Here is a 21394-nt window from a genome sequence, read left to right as displayed (position 1 = left end):
ACAAGAACATTATAATATCCTATGAGAGACATTCTGAAAATGCTTAGTTTTTACTATTATAGGAAATAATAACAAATTAAATGTGTGGTGTACACTTTCTAAGGTGGATTCATCTACCATGATTCCTGTCTCATGGTATTCACGTGTTTGTGTAAACCCTTACCCCAGGGTAGAAGAATCTGTGATTTGCTTCTGACTAAGAGGATATGGCAAAGATGATGTGATGTCACTTTTGTGACTTAAAAGACTGTAACATTTATCTTACAGAAAGATAGTCTTCCTTCCTGATTTTGAAAAAATAAAAAGCCATCTTGTGAGCTGCCGTAACGGAGAGGACACCCTTTGACTGCCAAACAGCAAGGAACTCAATGCTGTCAATGCTGCTAACAACCAAGAGGGCTTGCAAGCTGATTCTTCCTGGGCTGCACCTTCAGATGAGAATCCAGCCCTGGCTGACCCCTTTAATCCAGCTAAGCTGTGCCTGAACTTCTTACTACAGAAATCACAACATGATAAAAAATGCTTTTTTTTTCTTTTGGCAGTACTGGACTTGAACTCAGGGCCTACACTGTTAGCCACTCCATCAGTACTTTTTTGTGATGGGTTGGCTTTGAACTGCAGTGCTCCTGGTATCTCCCTCCTGAGTAGCTAGGATTACAGATCATTGTTTTAAGCTACTAAATCTGTCAATATTGTTACACAGGAATATAGAATTAATTATTGAAAAGTATATATAAATCTAGGTAGTCCTGACTTATAGTCCTATAACTTAAGTTCTTTTGATTATGATGGGTATATTGAGGAATATCTGTAGTGTAACTAATAATCCAATGGCACATCATCTTTCTGTTACATCTAGAACTAAAATTATATAATTAATATAAGAGATTACTGTAAAAATAATATATTCACAAAAGTTAAATAGCTTATATTTTTATTAGAGACAACTTCTATAAAACCTGTTTGATAGCCAGTATCACTGAAAATAGATGAATAATCATTATTTGTCAACACTTCACTTTTGAGACTTCTAACGTTTTCAGATTTACTCATGTATCAGATTGTCAGAAGCAATTTCAGCATAAAGCATCTCAAAACCTATTCCAGTACTATTGGTTTGGATCTGAAATGTACCTTCAAATCTCATGTATTGAAGACTTGGTCCCGAATGCAGCAGCATTCAGAGGTGGGGCCTTTGGAAGATGATTAGTTCACAAAGGCTCTAACCTCACCAATGGATTAATTAATTGATTGATTCACAGCTAAGTGGACTAGTGGGAGGTGGTAGAAAACATAAGGAAATAGGTCACTGGAAGCTTACCTTTGAAGAGTGTGTTTTCCTTTCTGTCTGTCTTTCTTTCTCCCCCCCCCCACCCCCCTGCCTTCCTGGCCCTCATGAAGTAAACAGTCTCTTCTGCCATTTGCTCTGACTGCCATGATGTTCTTCTTCATTACAGGCCCAGGGCAATGAAGCCCACTGACCATGGACTATAAAGTCTCTGAAGTAGTGAGCCAAAATAAAATTTTCCTCCTGTAAGTTGATTTTCCTAGTTATTTTGGCACAGTGATGGAAAGCTGGCTAACACAAGTACTAAACAATTAAGTACGTTTTAAGAAGAGTTTATTTTCCATGATTTACTGGTCAGAGAATGACCTTTCATATATCCCTATTTACTTATTTTGCAATATCTTTACGTTCTAAAGTAGATTTTTTTTCCTGGTTTCTCTGCTAGTGCTCACTAGCTCTTGTTTCCAATACTACAATGAGACTAAAACTATAAATGTGAAACTCTAAAAGGCCATAGTTTTGCATACATACAGTTGTTTTGGAAAATGAATGATCTACTTAATGAGAACCTAGTAAAAAACATGCAATTTGTAATGAAAATTTATTAATGTAAACAATCATGTTTTAATATACTCTTCCAAAATAAAAACTAATCTTTTAGTTTGAGCAATATAGTAATACCCCAGGCTCCTAGTCACTAATCTAAATGTCCAATTTAATTTATATTTTAGAACTTCTCCTCCATTTAAGGCAGATGTTACTCATTATACAGGTGAAACTGACTTGGAACAGAGAAAAGTAAGAGAATTTAGCAGAGTGGACTCCTAATCTGATAACCTAATCAACTTGGACTGATAAATATTAAAATGTTTGATAATATATAGTGTTGCCAAGGGTGAGAAGAGGGTAAACTGGTATTCCAAAAGGCATATGAAAGTTAATGTTTAGATTGAGTGAAAATAGGACCAAAAATGATTAAAGAGCATGACTTGAGAAAATTAAGATATTACATTTTAATAGTAATAAACTACAATGATACAAATGAATCTCTAACAAATATTGTACACTAAGAGATGTTATAGCAGTCCTCATATATCATTTTACTATTTTAAAAAAGAGAAAACTTTCTGACTGCAATAGAGAAATGCTGATCATGTGAACTATTAATTTTTATGTGTTGCAACTTGTTTCCTCCCTGAACATAATTAAATAAGACCCTTTTGTGTTTGAAAATTTGAAAACTCATTTTAAAAATTCCACTTTTAAAACATTATTTTTATTATTTAAGACTTTACCATTCTAAAATGGAACTTAACTCTTTTATGAAATCAGAGCCTCACGCTTGCTAGGCAGGCACTCTACCACTTGAGCCACACCCCTAGCCCTTTTTGATTTAGTTATTTTTGAAATATGATCTCATGTTTTTTGCCTAGCAGCCTGGACCATGATCCTCCTATTTACACCTGCCATGCAGTTGGAATGACAAGTGGGCACTACCACACCAAGGTATTGGATGAGGTGGGTTCTTGCTAACTTTTTGCCCAGGCTGATCTCCAATCACTTTTAGAGTAGCTGGCATTACAGGCATGAGTCACCATGCCTGTACTGACATTAAATTTACTATTTATTTATTTTGGTGCTGAGATGGAACCCGGGGCCTCACACATGCTAGGCAGGTGCTCTACCACTGAGCTATACCCTCGTCCAAATTTAGTCTTTAAATGGAGCGCTGGTGGAGTGGCTCAAGTTGTAGAGCACCTGCCTAGCAAGTGTGAGACCCTGAGTTCAAATCCCAGTGCCACCAAAAACAAACAAAAAATAAACAGAGCACAATGCACTAAAAATATTTTTAAGTGATAACAGCTACATGTTCAAATATATTTGCCCATTTCAAGTTCAGATCAGTATTTGAATTTAAGTTAGAATTAAGGCAATTTCTGTCCAATTTACCTCAACTTCTTTGGAGAGTTAATAGTTTAAATATTTAATATTAAAATGGGAAAGCTCATATATTATACACAAAAGAAAACTGGGAACAGCAAAGCATGTATTTTATACTAACCAATCAGATTATACTAACCAATCAGAAGAACTGTTCCAACAGCTAAACCTCCACCTGGAAAGGAAACAAAACCAAAAAGAAAGTTAATGTTCCATTTGAATTAATTTTAGCATAAAAGTTAGGCTTGTCAAGGACAGGTATTTCAATTAACTTTAAAACTGCAGTTGTGAACAACATTTTAATTACTTTTGCAATACTTTGCTCACGGTGCTATTATGAAATAATTACATATTATATATAATTATATACTACACATTACAATTACTTTCATAATATGTTGTAGTATTCTTTTTCCTATGATAAGACCATGCAACATTCAACATAAGTGTGTTTAAGCACTCTAATAATGTTATAGTTAGCACTTGTTAATAAATTAACTCGATAGCTAAGATCTAAGTGTGCACGGTGACTTAACTATACAGAAATACAACATAGAAAAGAAAGGCTACTAATTCTATTATTAGAATTATTATTATTTAATTCTAATTAAAGTAGAATTAAAGAAATTCTACTTTAATATTTATCCTCAATTTAGAGGACAAATTCTTCTTGTAGAAAAGAATTAATAATTAAAGCGAATTTGCTTATAAAAATTATGAATAATATACACAAAGTCTGGACATGTTCTAAATAAATTTAGAACTTAAAATTAACAATATTTTTGCCATTTCAAACACAAAAGGACAAATCACAAAACACATTTTTAATATTATTAGTGTTCGCTTAAATATTTGAAATAGGGTAATATGATCATGCATATATAACTCAAATAGTGAATCATTAAAAATCATTTCAAGATTGGGGACATAGCTCAGTGGCAGAATGCTTGTCTAGCATGTGCAAGGCCTGGGTTCGATTCCCACACCGCAAAGAAATAAAAATTCACGTTAAGTTTTAAAAACTTGAACTATGCTAAAAAGATGAATTCATTATACTTTTTTCCTTCATTCCATTTGTAAAAGTATTAGTATTTGTGATTAATGTCTCAAATACTAACATTCACTTACAAGCAAAAGATGCATATTTGAACAATGAATGCAAATGCATTTGAATGATTTGAAAGACACTACTCCAAGTTACTGAACCTCTGAAGACAATGTTACTATTCATTGTGTGTATGTACACAAAACTGAAAGAAACATTTATATTTAGAACACCAATAAAGAACTTTTCCTAAAATAGTTTTGTAGAGGTAGATGTCATATAAAAACACTATGAAAAGATCTCTTAGTGGTGTTTTTTTTTTACCGTGCAAATAAACATAAGTAATTTTTATTTCAAATAATCCGAAAGCTAGCTTCATGTACCCAGAATAAAACATGTCATTTGTTATCTGATTTATGATACTTGAAATCAATTTTAGTACATAAAACAATTCAAACTGCTAGAGAAATAAAAAACTAGTACATTTACATGCTCAAAGTGCATTCATTATAGGACTGAATATACATTTTAATTTCATATTGAGACAAGTTTCTGCATGATAGCATTTAAAACCATACCAGACTAAAGAGGGTAACTTCAAGTACTATTCAGATGAAAAGAGTAACATAAAGTGAAATGTATCTGGTGATAACAATCATAAAGGATCAGAGTAAAAGGGTTTGCTTTCGGACAAGGTTAAACTAAATGTTTAATTTCAGTTTGTGGCACATGGAGACCACTACAAACTTCTGAATCCATTTTGAACATGTAGCACCACACTTTCCAATTCCATACTTAACATTCCATATTTAACATTCAATTAGGCTAATAATGACTTTCAAATGTGTTTTGCACCTCTACTTAAAATAACAATGATGTCATGGTGGCATTAGTATAATACACTATTTGCTTACTATATAGGAACCACACAAAGTCACAATATAGTCTCATAATTCTGATACAATATCCTATTATTACATTTTGTCACAATATGGTCATATTAGGCTTGTCACAATTGGAGTCAAATAACATTTTAAAGTTACAATATAGTCTCAAGTGCTCATACTTAGATGTACACACATTAGCAGCCTAATGATTCACTTTCAAATAATGTTTTAATGAAAACTAAATGTAAACTGTTTGCCCCACAGGAACATACAAGATAGAGAACCATAGAAAAATGTAATTAAGAAGTTAACAACTGAATTACTTCTGAACATATTTATGATTCTCAATGCAATAACTCTTGTAACATTTTCAATGTCTGTAAATTTTGAAAATAAACTATATACATGTAAAACATTTTCAAAATTTCAACTGATATTATTTCAATCATCTCAATGTCTTCTAATTTTTAGCATGTTATTAAATACTAAAATCTTCCACATCCAAGCAAATATGAAAAACTAAAAAAAAGAATCAATGTTCAAATTTGTATCTCTGTAGAAAACACATGGGATATGTACTGAGTTCTCTTCTTGGTGGCTGCTTGAGAAACCATAGTTAAATCATTAATCTCAGGTTCAGCAAATGGTTAAAATTTTCTCAAAACATTTGGCAAAAATTTGAGACAGCTGTAGTATAGCACAGAAAACACTAAAGATCAGTCCACATGGTCAGGAGCTCTGTGACTGTTCATATTGCTTAATTTTTTTTTTTTTGGCAGTAGTGGGGTTTGAACTCAGGGCTTTGTGACTGTTAGCTCAAGTGGTACGCTTGAGCTACACCTCCAACCCATAATTTCGGAATCATTTTTTAGAGTTCAAAACACCTATTTCTACATGCTTCAGCAATGTCTTGTCTAGTTTTTTTCCCCCTATACATTATGTTTCTTTCAATCAAGAACTTTTTTTATATTAATGAGGAAATGAAAGCGTAATGTCAGAAGGGTGGCATTTTCGTTGGAGAGTTTTAGTATCAAATGAGAAAGTTACATACTTCCATTTAATTAAAAATGTATATGTATAAGGACTAGTGGGAATAACTTCTAAAACTTTTAAGTTCAAACACAGGACACCAAGGGGAAAAGGTGAAAGAAATATTTGCTATTTATTTTGAATCACTTCTGTTTTTAGTACCATGCAACTCTAGAGGACCATGGACTTGAAATAGTTAAGAAAAATACTTAAAATTTATGTAGAAACAACCTGGACTCAGCAAGGTCACAACCAAGAAGCCATACTCTTTCTGATAGATTGCTTGTCTTGTCACTTTCATCTGAATTAAACATATTTGAAAAGCCTACCTTGGGGGTCAGGGTGGGGAGGTGGGCTTAGAGAAAATATCAAGTACAAGAACAAGCAATGACTGTTGTAGTACATTATAAAAGTGTAGTAGATTTAACAGACACATACCACACACTATGAAAAATTTATGAAATGTAAACAGACCAGTTTTAATGAAGCAGCATTCAGACAGAAATGAACTAATCTACAAACTTTATTAACACAGAGTTGTCCTACCAATCTAACCTGATCAATCCTTTCAACATAACAGTTTTATGAAACAAGGATATTCTTTCAAAAGATTTCTCATTAAAAATTCCAGAGACTACAAAGGAAAGCCTAGGAACTGGACTTTTTTTTTCTGGTTAAAATCTGAATTGAATTTAAAGCTGCCATCTGGCAAGTAGCTGCAATCAACTGATGGAAGCAAAATGTATATAGAAAAATAGCTATATATTTATGTACGCACAAACACAAACACTTAATGCAGATAGGGGTAGAACTATCCAGATATCACGGACTGGTTTTAACTACTTTGAGTCCACACGCATCTTTAACACCCACTGCCGTAAAGCCAATATGGTTTAGGACTTAAGATTAGCAGAAGGGCGGTGAAAAAGTAAATACTTTTTTCAGCTCTTTCTAATAAAGCCCTTCTCTTACAATAAATAAAAACTTTTGTTAGTTAGCCCTAGCCTTAAGCTACCTTGCTTGGTGGAAGGATGTATTCAAGCAACCGAGATCATCCTGGATGAAAGCCAAGCCACTTCCATGTATTGGTTTCCCGTTCACTAGTAAATATTTCAGGGTAAATGCATGAAGGAATCCCGTCGAAATCTGCAAATGGGCTGGTGGACAGTTGGGCACTAAAACGGGTTTAGTAAAAGCACTTAGAAATCTCCACGCAATCCTTCTTCCCCTCCATCTCTATCAGACCAGCCTATCCTCTCCACGTTTTTTTTCTTTTTCTTTTTTTTTTTTCGGGGGAGGCGGGGAAGGGAGAGAGAGGGAGTGATATGTGGGGTCAAGGTGGATTCCCTGGACAGGTCCCCTCCCTAAGTTTTCCCTAGGCTGAACCCAGATCTCTGAACCGACCTAAGAGCTGGTCCAGGGCTGGTAGCCCGGTTGATACCAGCAGTTGTCCGTTCCGCACTGACGGTCGCGTGCCCGCAATGGACACCAGTCGAGGGCCGCCGCTGTCGGTACCACTGGCTTTAGTACCCCTCCTCTGGAAACTGGTGACGTTGCTCTTGCCGGCTGCAGCTGCCACAGACCCTGTACCGCCCGCGCCAGAGCCGCAGGTTGCCACTGCCGCCATCTTGATCGTCCCGTGTTGACCCAATAGGAACTCTGGGAGCTCAAGCAGCCGGCCTGTCAGAGCCAGCTCCGAAGTTCCTCCTCTCGCCCTAATATAGCCAATAGGACTGCGTCTTCCCACCTGAGTTAACCAATCACAAGGCGTATTGCTGAAACGTGCGTACTACGTAATGACCGAAGACTACAGCGGGACTTAGGTGAGAAAGGCCCACCTGAGGCTTGGGGGAGGGTCTCCCGGGTTTCTTTGGGGCCGGAGGTGGGTAGAATCATTCATTCAACTGTTGTCTCGTTTTAAGTAGAGTTTTGATTCACGTTAAGAAAAGCTGGATGGAGCGATAAGTCATCGCGGCTTCTCAAGCATCTGCTAGTTAGGGCGTGCTCAGTAGTAAAAAGGAGAGTATTTTCCTGTGCCTTATTCCCTTGTGTGTAAACGAAAGCTGCTCCGCCCTCCCCAGGAAGTCTTTTCGGTGTTCTTTGGAAAGGATGGGCTCCGATACCTAAAGGAGTTGCATGGTGAGCGTCTGGGCGTACTTAGTGCCTAGTGGAGTTGGGTTTGAAACCTCAGAGTAAAAACTCTTGAACCTCGGGGCGATTTTGTGTCCCTCTGTCTGACCAACTGTCCCCCTCTGACAAATCCCTGTGAGGAGTTTCAGTTAATTTTAATTAGTGCTTCTGGAAGTCTTGGAATGTCTTTCCATAGCGGTGTGAGTGACAAGTGTTACTCTGACAACCTTGTTCACACATTTAATTGTCGCTTGCTGTTAAAGCAGCTGCAAATAACAGAAAATACTTTAAGTTCCCCCCCCCAAAAAAAAAACACCTGATAAGAATTAGTTTTGCGCTCTTAATTTTTCTAGTGATTGGTGAACTCTGAATAGGGAGGTTTCTTACTACAATATGAAGTTTATATGTGGAAAAGCATGTCATTTAGAGCTGCGTTTGGGGATTTAATTTTTTTTTCCAAATAAGATGGAGGGATTGCAGGGGTGGGGCAGGGGGACAGTGAATAAGGCATTCATGTTTGAGAAATGTCTGAACTAAAGGGGTTCGCAGATCGACACCTGCAATATTACATTCATTGTCTTTTTAACTTTGACAGTAATCAGTGATACCCTTAGTTACTAACTAATTGATTAATTGTTTTGAGAGATGGGGTCTTGCTATGTTGCCCAGGTTGGTCTTGAACTCTTAGGCCTATGTCATCCTCCTGTCTTAGCCTCTCAAGGAGCTAGTACTATAGGCAGGTGCTCCTGCATCTGGATAGTGGTATTTTTTAAATGCATCCAAACCTCATTGAAATTCTTGCCATTGAATCGTTTTAAATCTTGGTGACCTGTTGAAACTGGCTGATGACATTAGAAAAATTGAAATCAGCTTTGCTAAATAGTGACTGGATTTTTTTATTTAGGGGTTTTATTTCGCTATTTTTTGTAAACAGTCATTCAGAAGAAAAAAAAAACAAACTTGTAAGTTTAACAAAGCTTTGATCAAGTTTGTTCTAATTTCAACTCTTTCACCAGAACAAATCTTTAGTCAATCACTCAAATGACTGTTGAGTGATTTACTGTCTGCTTAGCTGGAATGTTGTTATTTTAGAGTGTAGTAAATAAGAACAGTCTTACTGAGGGAGATAAGATTAACACATAGAAAACAACGTAGCACTTAAAAAGAATTCTTTAAATATTTGTGCCAATTTTGTACTGTAGCTATAAGCAGTAGGGAGACTAAGAGAAAAAGTGACAAACCAATCCGGTATCAAATAGAAACTTCTTGACTGTTTTGATCTGAAAACTTTAACATACTGCAAATAATTTTATATAATTCTTCATTATAGATTCTTTGGTGTCCTATTGTATTTATTTACCCTTTAGTTTTCTTGAGGTGATTAAAGTGATGCATTGTTTGCCTCATTACTAGAACAGAATTATTTTCCAACTTCTACTAGAATTTGGGAATCACAACATATATACACAGCAAGACATTCATGAAATTAGGATATATTCTTGATATGATACTATTAAAGAATAAAGTAATTTTTTTTTTTTTTTTTTGCAGCAACGGGGTTTGAATTCAGGGCCTCACACTTGCTAGTCAGGCACTCTACCACTTGAGCCACTCCACCAGCCCTTTAGAAGAACAAAAATTTTATGAACCTGCCTGCAGTTCCTACTACCTACTTCTAACCACATCACTTTGTTTTATTTATGTATGTATGTATTTATTTATGGTGATACTGGGGTTTGAACTCAGGGCCTCATGCTTGCTAGGCAGGTGCTTACCTCTTAAGCAACTCCACCAGCCGTTTTTTTGTGTTAGATATTTTCAGGATAGGGTCTTGTGAACTATTTGCTTGGGTTGGCTTTGAACTGTGATCCTCCTCATCGCTGCCTCCTGAGTAGCTGCTAGGATTGTATGTGTGAGCCACCCTCGCCCAGCCACATCACTTTTTAAATTCTTTTTTCTTTTTTTTGAGACTTCTGAAAGCTTTATTAAAGTCAGGAAGCAAGAAGAATCAGCAGCAGCAGGAAGCTGAAAAGAACACATTGGTTGTGTATCTCATGGATGACCTTCTAGACTAGTTACTGCTGTCCAAGGAAAAAGGCCATAGGGTCATCTGGCTTCTGATGCTTCATTCTATAGGCCTCCATTTCCTCTTTGGTGGGCTCCCAAGTTTCATATATGCTGTTTTAAGGCCACTGCCTTTCATCAATCTGCATGATCTCCTTGACGTGAAGAAGGTGAGCCTCCTCTGCATTCAGTGCCTTTTTTAGTTTCTCGTGTTTCTTTTCTTCATCATCACTGTCTGAACTGCTCTTTCCATGTTTCTTCTTTTTCTTTTCTAGAATTTACTTAGTTTCTTGTATTTACCATGTTTCTTTCCTCCAAATGGTCAGTAGTGAACTCCTACTTATCCCTTAAATTCCACTTCAGTCAGTTAAAGCCATCTTATCATGCTAGCATAGTGACATCAGTCTTTATAACAATCTCAGTCTTCAGTTAAAATTGAAGTCAGGAAATCTTCAACTATAGACCACCAAGTTAAGGAACACCAGAAAACATATAATGGACAAGAAACTAGCACCCCATTTATACAAGTAGGTACCCCTAGCTCTAGGGTCCATATTACAGTTGTGTTTGTGCAGATAGCATGTATAAGAAAGATATTATGGAGGCTCACTACTAGTCTTGTTATTCTAATAACTTGTTTGAAGAAATGGATGTTAAGGTCGTGCCTACACAGAAGTTTCTTGACTTCAGGTAATCTCCTTTGCCTCCTTCCTGTCACCACACTCTCAAAAGCAAATCACAGTCTTAATCTCTATCATCATAGTTTTGTTTTATCTACTTTATATAAATGAAGCCATACAGGGTGTACTTTTGTTTTTGACATTTTTTGATCAATGTTTGATTTTGAAATGTTCCTTATTAAAGTGTATGGTTGTGAATGACTCATTCTTACTGCTGTAAGGTATTATATAAATGTGTTACCCATTCCACTGTTGAAAGGGATTTGGATAGTTTCTAATTTATGGTTAAATATTTTTTCCAGCATGTCTTCTGACATAATTTTACCAACCTACACTCTTATTATGATTGCTTGAGAATTCCAGTTGCTTTTCATCCTTAACAACATTTAACATTTTCTGTTTTCATTTTACCATTTGGGGAGGGTTGTGGAATAGCATTATTGTTAGGGTTTGGATTGATGAAGTTGAACACTAGTTCGTATTTTTGTTAGCTATTTGGGTAACATCTTTTTTCTCTCATCAATATAATAAATATTTTAGGTTTTACAATCTGTATGGTTTCTTTTGTAAGACAGCATGTACTAAATGAGCATGACTATTCTAGTAAAACTTTGCTTACTAAGCAGAGTTTTCTGAATTTGGCTGTAGGCCCTAGTTTGACAGCCTCTGCTTTAGATCAAAGATGGCAGGTGGGAGATAGGGATGTTGGTCTGTGTATTTTTATTTTTCCTACTCTGAATTCTCTGGGTCCTTTCAGTTATTTTTCCTCCCTTTGTATGTGTGTACTAGAGGCAGGGAGGATGACTTTTGAAAAAATTTCATTACCTTTTTTTAGGGAGATTGTTATACCATTGAGTTGTTCCTCTGTGTTTCTTCATTTTTTCCCCCAACTTTTCTATCTTTTTGTATGTGGCAGGGGGAAGATAAGCTTTCTATATTTAATTTCTTTAAACTTTTATTATTATTATTTTCTTTTTTTGGCAGTGCTGAAATTTGAATTCAGGGTCTCACCTTGCTTGGCTTGCACTCTACCACTTGAGACATGCCCACAGACCTTTTTTGCCTTAGTTATTTTTCAGATGGGGTTTTGTGTTTTTGCTGAGGAAGGTTTCAGACTGCATTCTTCCTATCTGTGCCTCCCACGTAGCTTGGATTATAGGCATGTTTTACTATGCCCAACTGGTTGGTTGAGATGGGGTCTCACTAACTTTTTGGCTGGATATGCCTCAATCATGTGCCATCCTCCCGATCTTCACTATCTGACTAGCTGAGATTACAGGTGTGCCTACCTCTGTTGTTCTTTTAATTCTATTCTTTCATATGCCTCCAGTTTTTCCTCTGTCCTTCCAAAATCTCTGAAGATGTTAAATAGAATTCTTTTTTTTTTCTTTTTTCCGCTGCCTGAATTACTTCTGACTTCTATAGGATTGCTTGTCTTTTTTCATGGTTGTGTGATTCAAGTTGAAAATGAAGAACCAGTTGAATAATATAGGGAAATAGAATGGATTTTCTCCTCCTTGTTTTCCCAATAAATCTTTACACTAAATGAGGAAAACAATGACAGGGAGTTTCTTGTAAGTTGCTAAGACTTAGTTATTGGTATGCTTTGCTTCAAAGTAAATAAGGAAAGGAGCAAGCAGTGGGCTGAATCCTTCTCTAGGACCAGATAAGGAGGACCCTATCCTTGTTTTCCAGCCTTCATACCTTGGAGACTAAATTCCATTTGGGCAGATAGTATAATTTACTTAGAAGATTATCCTCCACAGCTTCTAATTCAGACCAGCACTGCTTGGAGCCAGAGCAAAAAACCAGAATTGTTATCATTGTTTGTGCTTGGCCATGGGTGGACATACTTTTTCTGGGACCAGATAGTAAATATTTTAGAATTATTTTAGGTTTTACAGGTGATATGGTCTCTTTTGCAACTACTCAACTCTGCCATGGGAAAACAGTCATATGAGCACAGATGTGCATTAATTTATGGAGACTGAAATTTTGAATTTCACATAGTTTTCATGTTTTACAAAATATTCTTTGTTCTTTCAGCCATTTAGAAGTATAAAAAGTAAGGCACTTTTTCACCTTGCCATGCAAAAGTAAATTGTTGACTAAAGGATTTGCCCTATGAACCATTATTTGCCACCGTGCAGTAGACTTGTTCTTTCCATGCTGTTCTGCCTTTCATATGCTCTGTCTTCTAGAAATCCTTTAAAATCTCTAGTGTGTTCATGCTTTTCACTCTCCACAATGTTTATTTATATTTATTTTAAAATAGAGTATGTGCCAGTAGCTCACACCTGTAATCCTAGCTACTCAGGAGGCAGAGGTCAGGAGGATTGTGCTTCGAAGCCAGCCCTGGGCAAATAGTTCATGAGACCCTATCTTGAAAATACCCAACACAAAAGGGCTGGTGGTGTGGCTCAAGCGGTAGAGCACATGCCTAGCAAGCGTGAGGCCGAGTTCAAACCCGGGTACCACCAAAAAGAAAAAAAAGTAGTACGATAATTTCGTTGCAGTTTTTGAAGGGAATATTGGTAAATGCTCAAAATGTATCATTTTAAACTAGAGTCATCTATAGGCTTGATATCTTGATACATGGAAGTGGGGGTGGAGAGGAGGAGAATGGAGGGAAAGATGGAGAGAGAGAGAAGAAAGGAGAGGAAAAAAGAGAATGAGAGAATGAGAATTTGTAGAGTCAAAATTTCTTTAGTATCTTTCAGTACCTCCACTCTATTCATAGAATGTTTTAGTAATTAATAATAATAATAGTATTCACAATAGCGCTTTGCTGTCTGACTCCAAAATCCATGCTGTTCTCCGCTGTTTCCACTGGAGTCCATACTCAGCCTTAGTTTCCTTCTCATGGTAGACTTTAATATAGCCAATTTGTAGGTAAATCAAGAACAAGACATACTTGTCTTGCTGAACTTGGTATATATTTCGAATGATTAGTATGATGAGAAAATGTGATGTGAAAGCAACTGTTTATCCCAGAGGTGAAATTCTGTTTCACAAGACCTGTCTTAATCGCGTAAAAGAGACTCTTTGTCTCTCTAGAGCAGAGAAATTTCAGCTCAGATTAAAGAGAAACTTCCTGTTAGGGTTGTTCAGCACTAAAATAGAGCCTTTCATAATGTTAAAGTATTTGCTTTTAAAAATTTTCGGAATTTTAATTTCATGTTTTTACTTTTTGTGTTGTTTTTATTCCCCAAATGAAAGGTTTGAATTTTTTTTTCATTCCTCAAAACTAAAAGATTTGAAAGTAAATTTACTTTAATTTTTGTTTGTGTTACTGGAGATTGAACCTAAGGCCTCATGCATGTTATGAAAGGGGTTTACCACTGAACTACACCCCTAACTCTTGAAAATAATTTCATCTTTTATTTTGTATTCTAGGGTTAAATTAAAATGAGTGAAAGAAGTCATGTTTACTTTTTCTATTAACATTTCCTAAATCAAATCACATGAAAATTAATGAATTGCTATCATATATGGTTATCATTTTCACTCCATTGATCACTGGAATATGTTCACTTTAGAGCTTTATCAGTAGCCTACTTTGGTTCTGTAATTGAAGTATCTCTGTCAGCCATCTGAGCTGTGTCAAGGTCTTGAGTGCTTTAAGATGTTTTTGTGAACAAAATACACATATAATTTATAACTTTAATAACCTTAAGTGAAAAATTCAGTGGCATTAAGTTTATTTATAGTGTTGTATAACCATCTCTATTTCCACAATTTTTTCATCATCCCAAACAGGAACAGTGTACCCAATGAGCAATAACTAACTCCTCACGCTTCCTTTACCCCAACCGCTGATAACCTCTGTTCTGCTTTCTGTCCCGGTAAATTTGCCCTTTATAGGTACCTCATTTAATATTTTGTTATTTTGTTCCCATTTGCATGTTTCTCACTTAGGATAACATATTTGTAAGTTCATCAGTCTTGTATTATGTATCAGGATTTCATTTCTTCTTATGGCTGAATAATGTTATATTTATTATATGTATTTGCCATATTTTGTTTGTCCATTCATCTGTTGAGAGGCACTTGGATTATTTCTATCTTTTGACTATGTGAATAATTCTGCAATGCACATTGGTGTACAAGTGTCTGAGTTTCTGCTTTTGTTTCTGTTGGGTGTATAGCTAACAATAGAAATGCTGGGCCATTCCTTTTTCTCTTTTAAGGTACCACCAACCTTTTTCTCAGTGGCTATGCCATTTCTCATCCCACCAACATTGCATGGGGGTTCCATTTTCTCCGCATCCTCACCAATGTTTATTTTCTGCTTTTTTGTTTTTTTGATAACAGCTTTCCTAATGAAGTGATATCTCATTGTGGTTTTAATTTGCATTTCTGTAATGTTGAATATTTTTTCATTTGCTTATTGATGATGTATGTATCTTTAGAGAAATGTTTTTAATCCTTTGTCCATTTTTAAATTGGTTTTGTTGTAGTTTTGTGAGGTGTAGGTGTTCTTTATATATTCTGTTCATTAATCCTCTATCATTTATAATATATATGTATTTTCTCCCATTGTACAAGTTACCCTTTCACTCTTCTAATAGAATCTATCCTATGATTCTCAAAATACATTAATTTTGTTGAAGTTTACTTTATTTTTTTTCTTTTGTTGTCTGTCAATTCTAAGAAATCATTGCCAAAGCCAGTGTCATGTTGATGTCTAGTTTTCTCAACACCATTTTTTGAAAGACTGCCCTTTCCCCATTGAATGATATTCTTACTAAAAACCATTTGACCACTTATGCAAACATTTTTTTTTCCTGGGATCTCGATCTACAGATCTGTCATGACAGTACCTCATTCTTTTGGTTACTGGAATTTTTGTTAAATTTTTAAATCAAGGTGTGTGAGCCTACTGACTTTTCTTCTCTTCCCTTCCTTCCAGCTTCCTTTCTCTCTCTTTCCTTTATTTTCTTCTTTCTTCCCTCCCTTCTTTTCATTGTAGTGGGGTTTTGAACTGAGGGCCTTGTACTGGATTCAGTGCAATTCGTGAACATGGAATTCATTCCATTAATTTATGTCCTTTTAAATTTCTTTCACCAATATTTTGGTGGTGTATCATGTACTAGTTTCTTACCTCTCTGATTAAGGTTGTTCCTTAGTATTTGACTTTGTGTGTGTGTGTGTGTGTGTGTATGGTACTGGGGTTTGAACTCGGGGCCTACACTTTGAGCCACTCCACCAGCCCTTTTTGTGAAGGGCTTTTTCAAGATAGGGTCTCATGAACTATATTTTTAATGAACATAGTTTAGGCAAACAATTGCATGTTATTTTCCTATGTTGGATGTTATAGCTATAATTTCATTTAATTCCAATGATGACGAATAGGTTAGGCCTGTGTATTAGTTTCCTAGGGCTGCTGCCATAATAAATCACCATAAACATGGTGGCTTGAAACCACAGTTGTGGAAATCACAAGGCTCAAATCAAGGTGTCACCAGAGTTTGTTCTCTCTGCAGGCTCTGAGGGAGAAAGTAGCCCGTGCCTGTCCTCTAGATCCTGAATGTTTCTTGTGTCATAGATGCACTACCTTAATCTCTTTCTTCCTTCCTGTTCACTGCTAAGTCCTCATCAGAATTGCCTTACTCATATTGTTTTCCTCTTTGTGTCTCTGTGTCCCCCTCGTCTTTTTTTTTTTTTTTTGTCTCTTCTAAGGACATTCTCATTAGACTTAGTTTCACCTTGATCAGGGGTGTGGCTCAAATTGTAGAGTGCCTTCATAGCAAGTACAAGGCCTTGGATTCAAAGCCCATTACCACTTAAAAGAAAAAAAAAAAGACTTTCTTTCCAAATAATGTCACATTCCAAGGGTCCAAGTGGACGTGAATGGGGAGTGGTACTACCCAATATAATTCACTTTTTGTACCCATAAAACTCACATCCATCCATATGCAAATGTATTCATCCCCCCCAAATCAAAACCCATTTCAGCATGTACTCTAAATTCAAAATCTCATCTAAATATCAACTCAAAAAATGTCAAATCTCATCATCTAAATCATATTAAATCAGGTAATGGTTGAGACTCTGAATATGGTCCATTCTGGGACAAAATTCCTGTCTACATGTGGACCTGTGAAAGTAGGAAGCAAATTATCTGCTTCCAAAGTACAATGATGAATAAAAAATGATAAATGTTTCCATTCACAGAAGGAGAAATTATTCTAAAGGGCTTACTGATACCAAATACAAAATGGCAAATTTCATTTGATTTTAAGTCCTGGAAATAATTCTCTGAGGCTTGATGCCATGCCTTATGAGCCGTTGAGGTGGTCTCATTCTTTGGGCCCATGGCACTACTATCGTTGGTCTCTACTACTGCACCCATGGCTCTGCAGTAATTTTTTCCTTTTTCTTAAAGATAGTACATTTTTACAGTAAAGTAATATCATTAACCCATTTTCTGTCTATAGAATTTTGGTAGTCCAACTACCTTTTATTTCATCCAGTCTTTGTCTCTTTTGATCCAGGGTGGCAGTGTTCCTGCCGGTATAACATTCTCAAAAGCCTGTAGGTCTCCTCTCTCAAGGAGATCCATGCTAGTAGATCACAGTTGTCTTCACATAACCTTCTAGATAATCTTATTTTTATTCTTTGCTTCTGCTGAGATGGTAGACTGAATCCATTAGTCACAAACTAATCTTTTCAGAAAAGGTATTCTTGCCATACCCTTGGCTATTTTTTGATAGTGTACTTTAGAATCTTTTACAATCTAGATAAGCTGGGCATTTTTTCAAATCATAAGGTGCTGGTTATTTTTTGCTTAAAATTTTCTTCCTAAATTTATCTCTTTTCTCTCATGTTACTAGAACTAGCAAGGGGAAACCAGCTTTTAATACTTGTTTTGGAAACCTCTTTAGCTACATTTCCAAGTTCATCACTTACAAGTTCTCCTTTCTACCCCACAGTAGAATACTCTTCACCCAGTTTCATTCCTCTTTAAAATAAGAATTGCCTTTCCTCTACAGTCAAATACTGTGTTCCTCATTTCATGCTTGAGACTTCACGAGAAACCCCTTTAATATTTGTATTTCTACCAGATGACTGTTCATGAAGTAGATGTATTGAAATTTAATGACTAATACCTAAAACAGCACTATTTTCTTCTAGCAAAAACATGACAGAAGCTTTTTCTACCTTCTCAAGGACTTCTAAGTCCTCACCAGAATTGCCTTACCATCTCTACCATCTCTGTTTCTACTAACAGTCTCTTTAAGGCAGTCTAGGCCTTTTCTGTGTTAGGTGTCTAATAGAACATGACCCCACTTCCTATTACCAAAACCCTAGGACTAATAATGAATTGCTACATATGTGGTGGCTTAATACAACAGAAATTAATTTTTTTCACAATTTTGGTGGTCAAAAATATAGCATCAAGATGTCAGAAGAACCATATTCATTCAAGACTGTGGAAGAATCCATCCTTGCCCCTCTAGCTTTAGATGGCTTGTGTTATTTTTGGTTGTGTCGGCATCATTCTGATTTCTGTTCCTGTTTTCATGTTGTACTCTTCTTTGTGTCTCTGTGTGTCCTCTGCTATCTTTTAGGAAGATTTTGTCTTTGAACGTAGGCCATCCCTGATGTAGTGTGACCTCATGCTGATCCTTACCTTCATTACATTGCAGTGACTATTTCAGTAAAGAGCATGTTCTTTGTTTTCAGGTAGACAGATAATTGTATGTGGGAACAGGACACTACACAACCCACTACAGTCTCTTTTTAGGTAATTACAAATTTATAATGTAAGTATGTTGTATAATGCATTTACAAATCTTGAAACTTTCAAAGCTTGTGAATAATTATTTTATGAGATTATTTCATAATATACTAATACCTTTCATGTTAAGATTGACTTGAAAATGTTTAGTGAATTTTTAAAAATACTTAAATAACCTATTAGACATTTTATGAATAGAAGAAATGTAAGTGTATTTAGTTTAGTCTTCTAATTAGGTGAGATTGTTAAGATAAAGTGCAGTGCCTGTAAATAGATGAAAGACTGTACAGTCTTTAAGCATACTGTTTTTAGAAAGAGAAAACTTCCTTTTGAAGATCCTAAAATAAAAAGGGAAAATTTGGTAAGGTCATAAACAGAGGATTATGAATAAAATAAATATTGGAGTTAATAGAGAAAGGCATTAACAAGGAGAGACAATAGATTGACAGAAATGAGGACATATCAGAAAAGTGAAATGTAAAGGCCAGAGATAGGATAAAAGAAAGATTTTAAGGAAAGCAAAAGACAAGAAATAATGCATTGACTACCTTATTGTTAAAGGGTAGGTTAATGCATCAGTTTATTTCAGCTTTAGTGAAATTAATGACAATTATTAGAGTAATCAAAGTCTTGATACATTTTACAAGAAGCTAACCATTTTACATATCCATTAAATTTCAAACAAATATATTAATGTGACATTTACATTATATAAAGTTATATATATTTAAAGTTGGATGGTCACATATTACCAATTTCAAAAGCAGAAACTTTGTTTTTTGAGTGGACGCCAAAAACTCACGTGCAACACGCACAAAGTAAATTGTTTAATATTTCAAGTAGAAGTGGAGATAAAACATTTTGTGTCTTTAGTAATAAGTGATTTGTAATTATAGTTGAATATGAGACTAGTTTTGACATGCAAGTCAGCATCAAATATGATGTAATATTCTGCCTTTTTCTCATTATAAGTGGTCATGGGATTTTTCTTCAATGTCACCTATAGTCTTCATGATCAGTTAATACCCGATTAATCAGTTGTTTATCCCAGCATTATAAACTACATCTCTACTACCTTTTCATCCTTAAAATTAAGCTCATATATTCATGTTGACCCATAGAAATGAATGTTAATAAGCTCTATTGCTTGAAAATGGTCAAAGTCTAGAAGAGATTGATATAGCAAAAGTATATGTAGTTGCCCTATCTTCTTTACCACAGTTTCTATGTTGATTGTCATTTTATAATCTGCTTCATCACCCAATTACTTTCTTCTACTTAAAATCTTTGGTGGATAAAGGACTTTAATATTCTTATTCATTCTCTCTTTCTTCCCCCCCGCCCCCTTCTCTCTCAGGGTATGGTGACTGCACCTGTAATCCCAGCACTGGGGAGAATGAGATCACCAGTTCGAGGCCACCCTAGGCTACATAGAGAGACCCTGTCTTGCCCCCTAGCCTCCCCACAATCTTATTTTTTAAAATATCCAGTGCCATTGAATATTCAGACTCAAAATCCCATTGACCCACTAAGAGGAGGATGCTCCTTAGTACTTAACTGAGAAACATTTAATTATATTATATGTTAATTCTGCTCAACATTAGTCAGAGCAGCCTTCAACTAACAGTTTTGATTTCCTACTTTAGGAATCTTGAAACCATGGATCATCCACATGTATTTTGCAACATGCTTTAGATTTTTTCCTGGAAATCCTACAAGGACCCTAAAAATTGAATATATTGTACAACACATGTATGGTAAGTGGACTTTTCCCTCCTTTTTCTTTTGTCGGTTTCATGTTCAAGTTAACTCTTATGAGTGTTGTAATACTGCTCCCTACTGGACACAATGTAATTTTGTAAAATTGGCACTTAATAGATGAGCAAAGAACTGTTTAACTGGATTCATAGAGGAGGGGAATTCTTGGCTGCATTCACAACACAACAACATATGCACTAAAAACAATTCTGTTATCATAATAGTGCTATAATATTGCCATCAGGCTGATTGTCTAGAGCCTAATGAGAGTGCTGATAGTCTTGTTTTCAAATTTCACTGCTTCCTGCTTAGTGGCCTCTAAAAATAATAGCAAATTTACATTGAAGGATACTTGTAGGCTCTGAACCTTTTAGAATTTCCTAAATTGTGTACACTTTTTCTTGTAAGTCAGTTTGCTATAACAATGATGATATCTTTTATAACAGTTTCTATTCCCTGTGCTTTTATTTTTCCAAAGGAAATATTTAAAGTTGTTTCAGTATAATTTAAATTATACCATGTTGCGTCTATTTTGAATGAATCAACCTATGTTAAATTTTATACATTGACCTTTAAATGCAACTTGTTTTGTATCGCTACCTCATAATCTAGCTATCATGTTTTCTACTACATGGAACCATGTGTACAAAGAGTGACACTGGCCGCGTTGACCTACCATGGACTCTCACATTGTATATATATACAAACACTACCAAAATTGATTTTTAAAATGTGAGAATTAAAAGTGTGCTTCTTCTTACTGTCAAGCCAAGATATTCTATTATTTGGAAGGCAAACTGCATAAAATTATTATCTATATATAATTTA

At 35.5% G+C, this 21394-nt stretch overlaps 2 protein-coding genes across 29 annotated transcripts in view; one reads left to right on the top strand and one right to left on the bottom strand.

The window, feature by feature from the left end:
• The window catches only part of Elp4 (elongator acetyltransferase complex subunit 4), a 234602-nt gene extending 226737 nt beyond the window's left edge, over positions 1–7865 (bottom strand). For 5 of the 9 annotated variants that reach the window (XM_074043610.1, XM_074043598.1, XM_020163606.2 and 2 more), the window contains exons 1-2: positions 7595–7864; positions 3369–3404 (exon numbers count right to left, since the gene is read on the bottom strand). In XM_074043610.1, the coding sequence (XP_073899711.1) occupies positions 3369–3404; positions 7595–7817 (259 nt within the window). In that variant the 5' untranslated portion in view covers positions 7818–7864. Of the gene's footprint in view, positions 1–3368; positions 3405–7594 lie in introns of all 9 variants that reach the window. The other 4 variants (XM_074043579.1, XM_074043616.1, XM_074043588.1 and 1 more) reach the window with 1 other exon arrangement.
• Positions 7866–7953: 88 nt separating this feature from the next.
• The window catches only part of Immp1l (inner mitochondrial membrane peptidase subunit 1), a 69322-nt gene continuing 55881 nt past the window's right edge, over positions 7954–21394 (top strand). For 3 of the 20 annotated variants that reach the window (XM_074043415.1, XM_074043499.1, XM_074043491.1), the window contains exons 1-3: positions 7962–8013; positions 18754–18814; positions 20455–20565. The gene's annotated coding sequence lies outside the window, so the exon portion shown is untranslated. The other 17 variants (XM_074043495.1, XM_074043526.1, XM_074043515.1 and 14 more) reach the window with 15 other exon arrangements.

This window comes from Castor canadensis, chromosome 1 (assembly GCF_047511655.1).
Source record: "Castor canadensis chromosome 1, mCasCan1.hap1v2, whole genome shotgun sequence".
In the NCBI taxonomy this organism is placed as follows: domain Eukaryota; kingdom Metazoa; phylum Chordata; class Mammalia; order Rodentia; family Castoridae; genus Castor; species Castor canadensis.
This window is presented reverse-complemented; position numbering and strand designations above follow the sequence as displayed.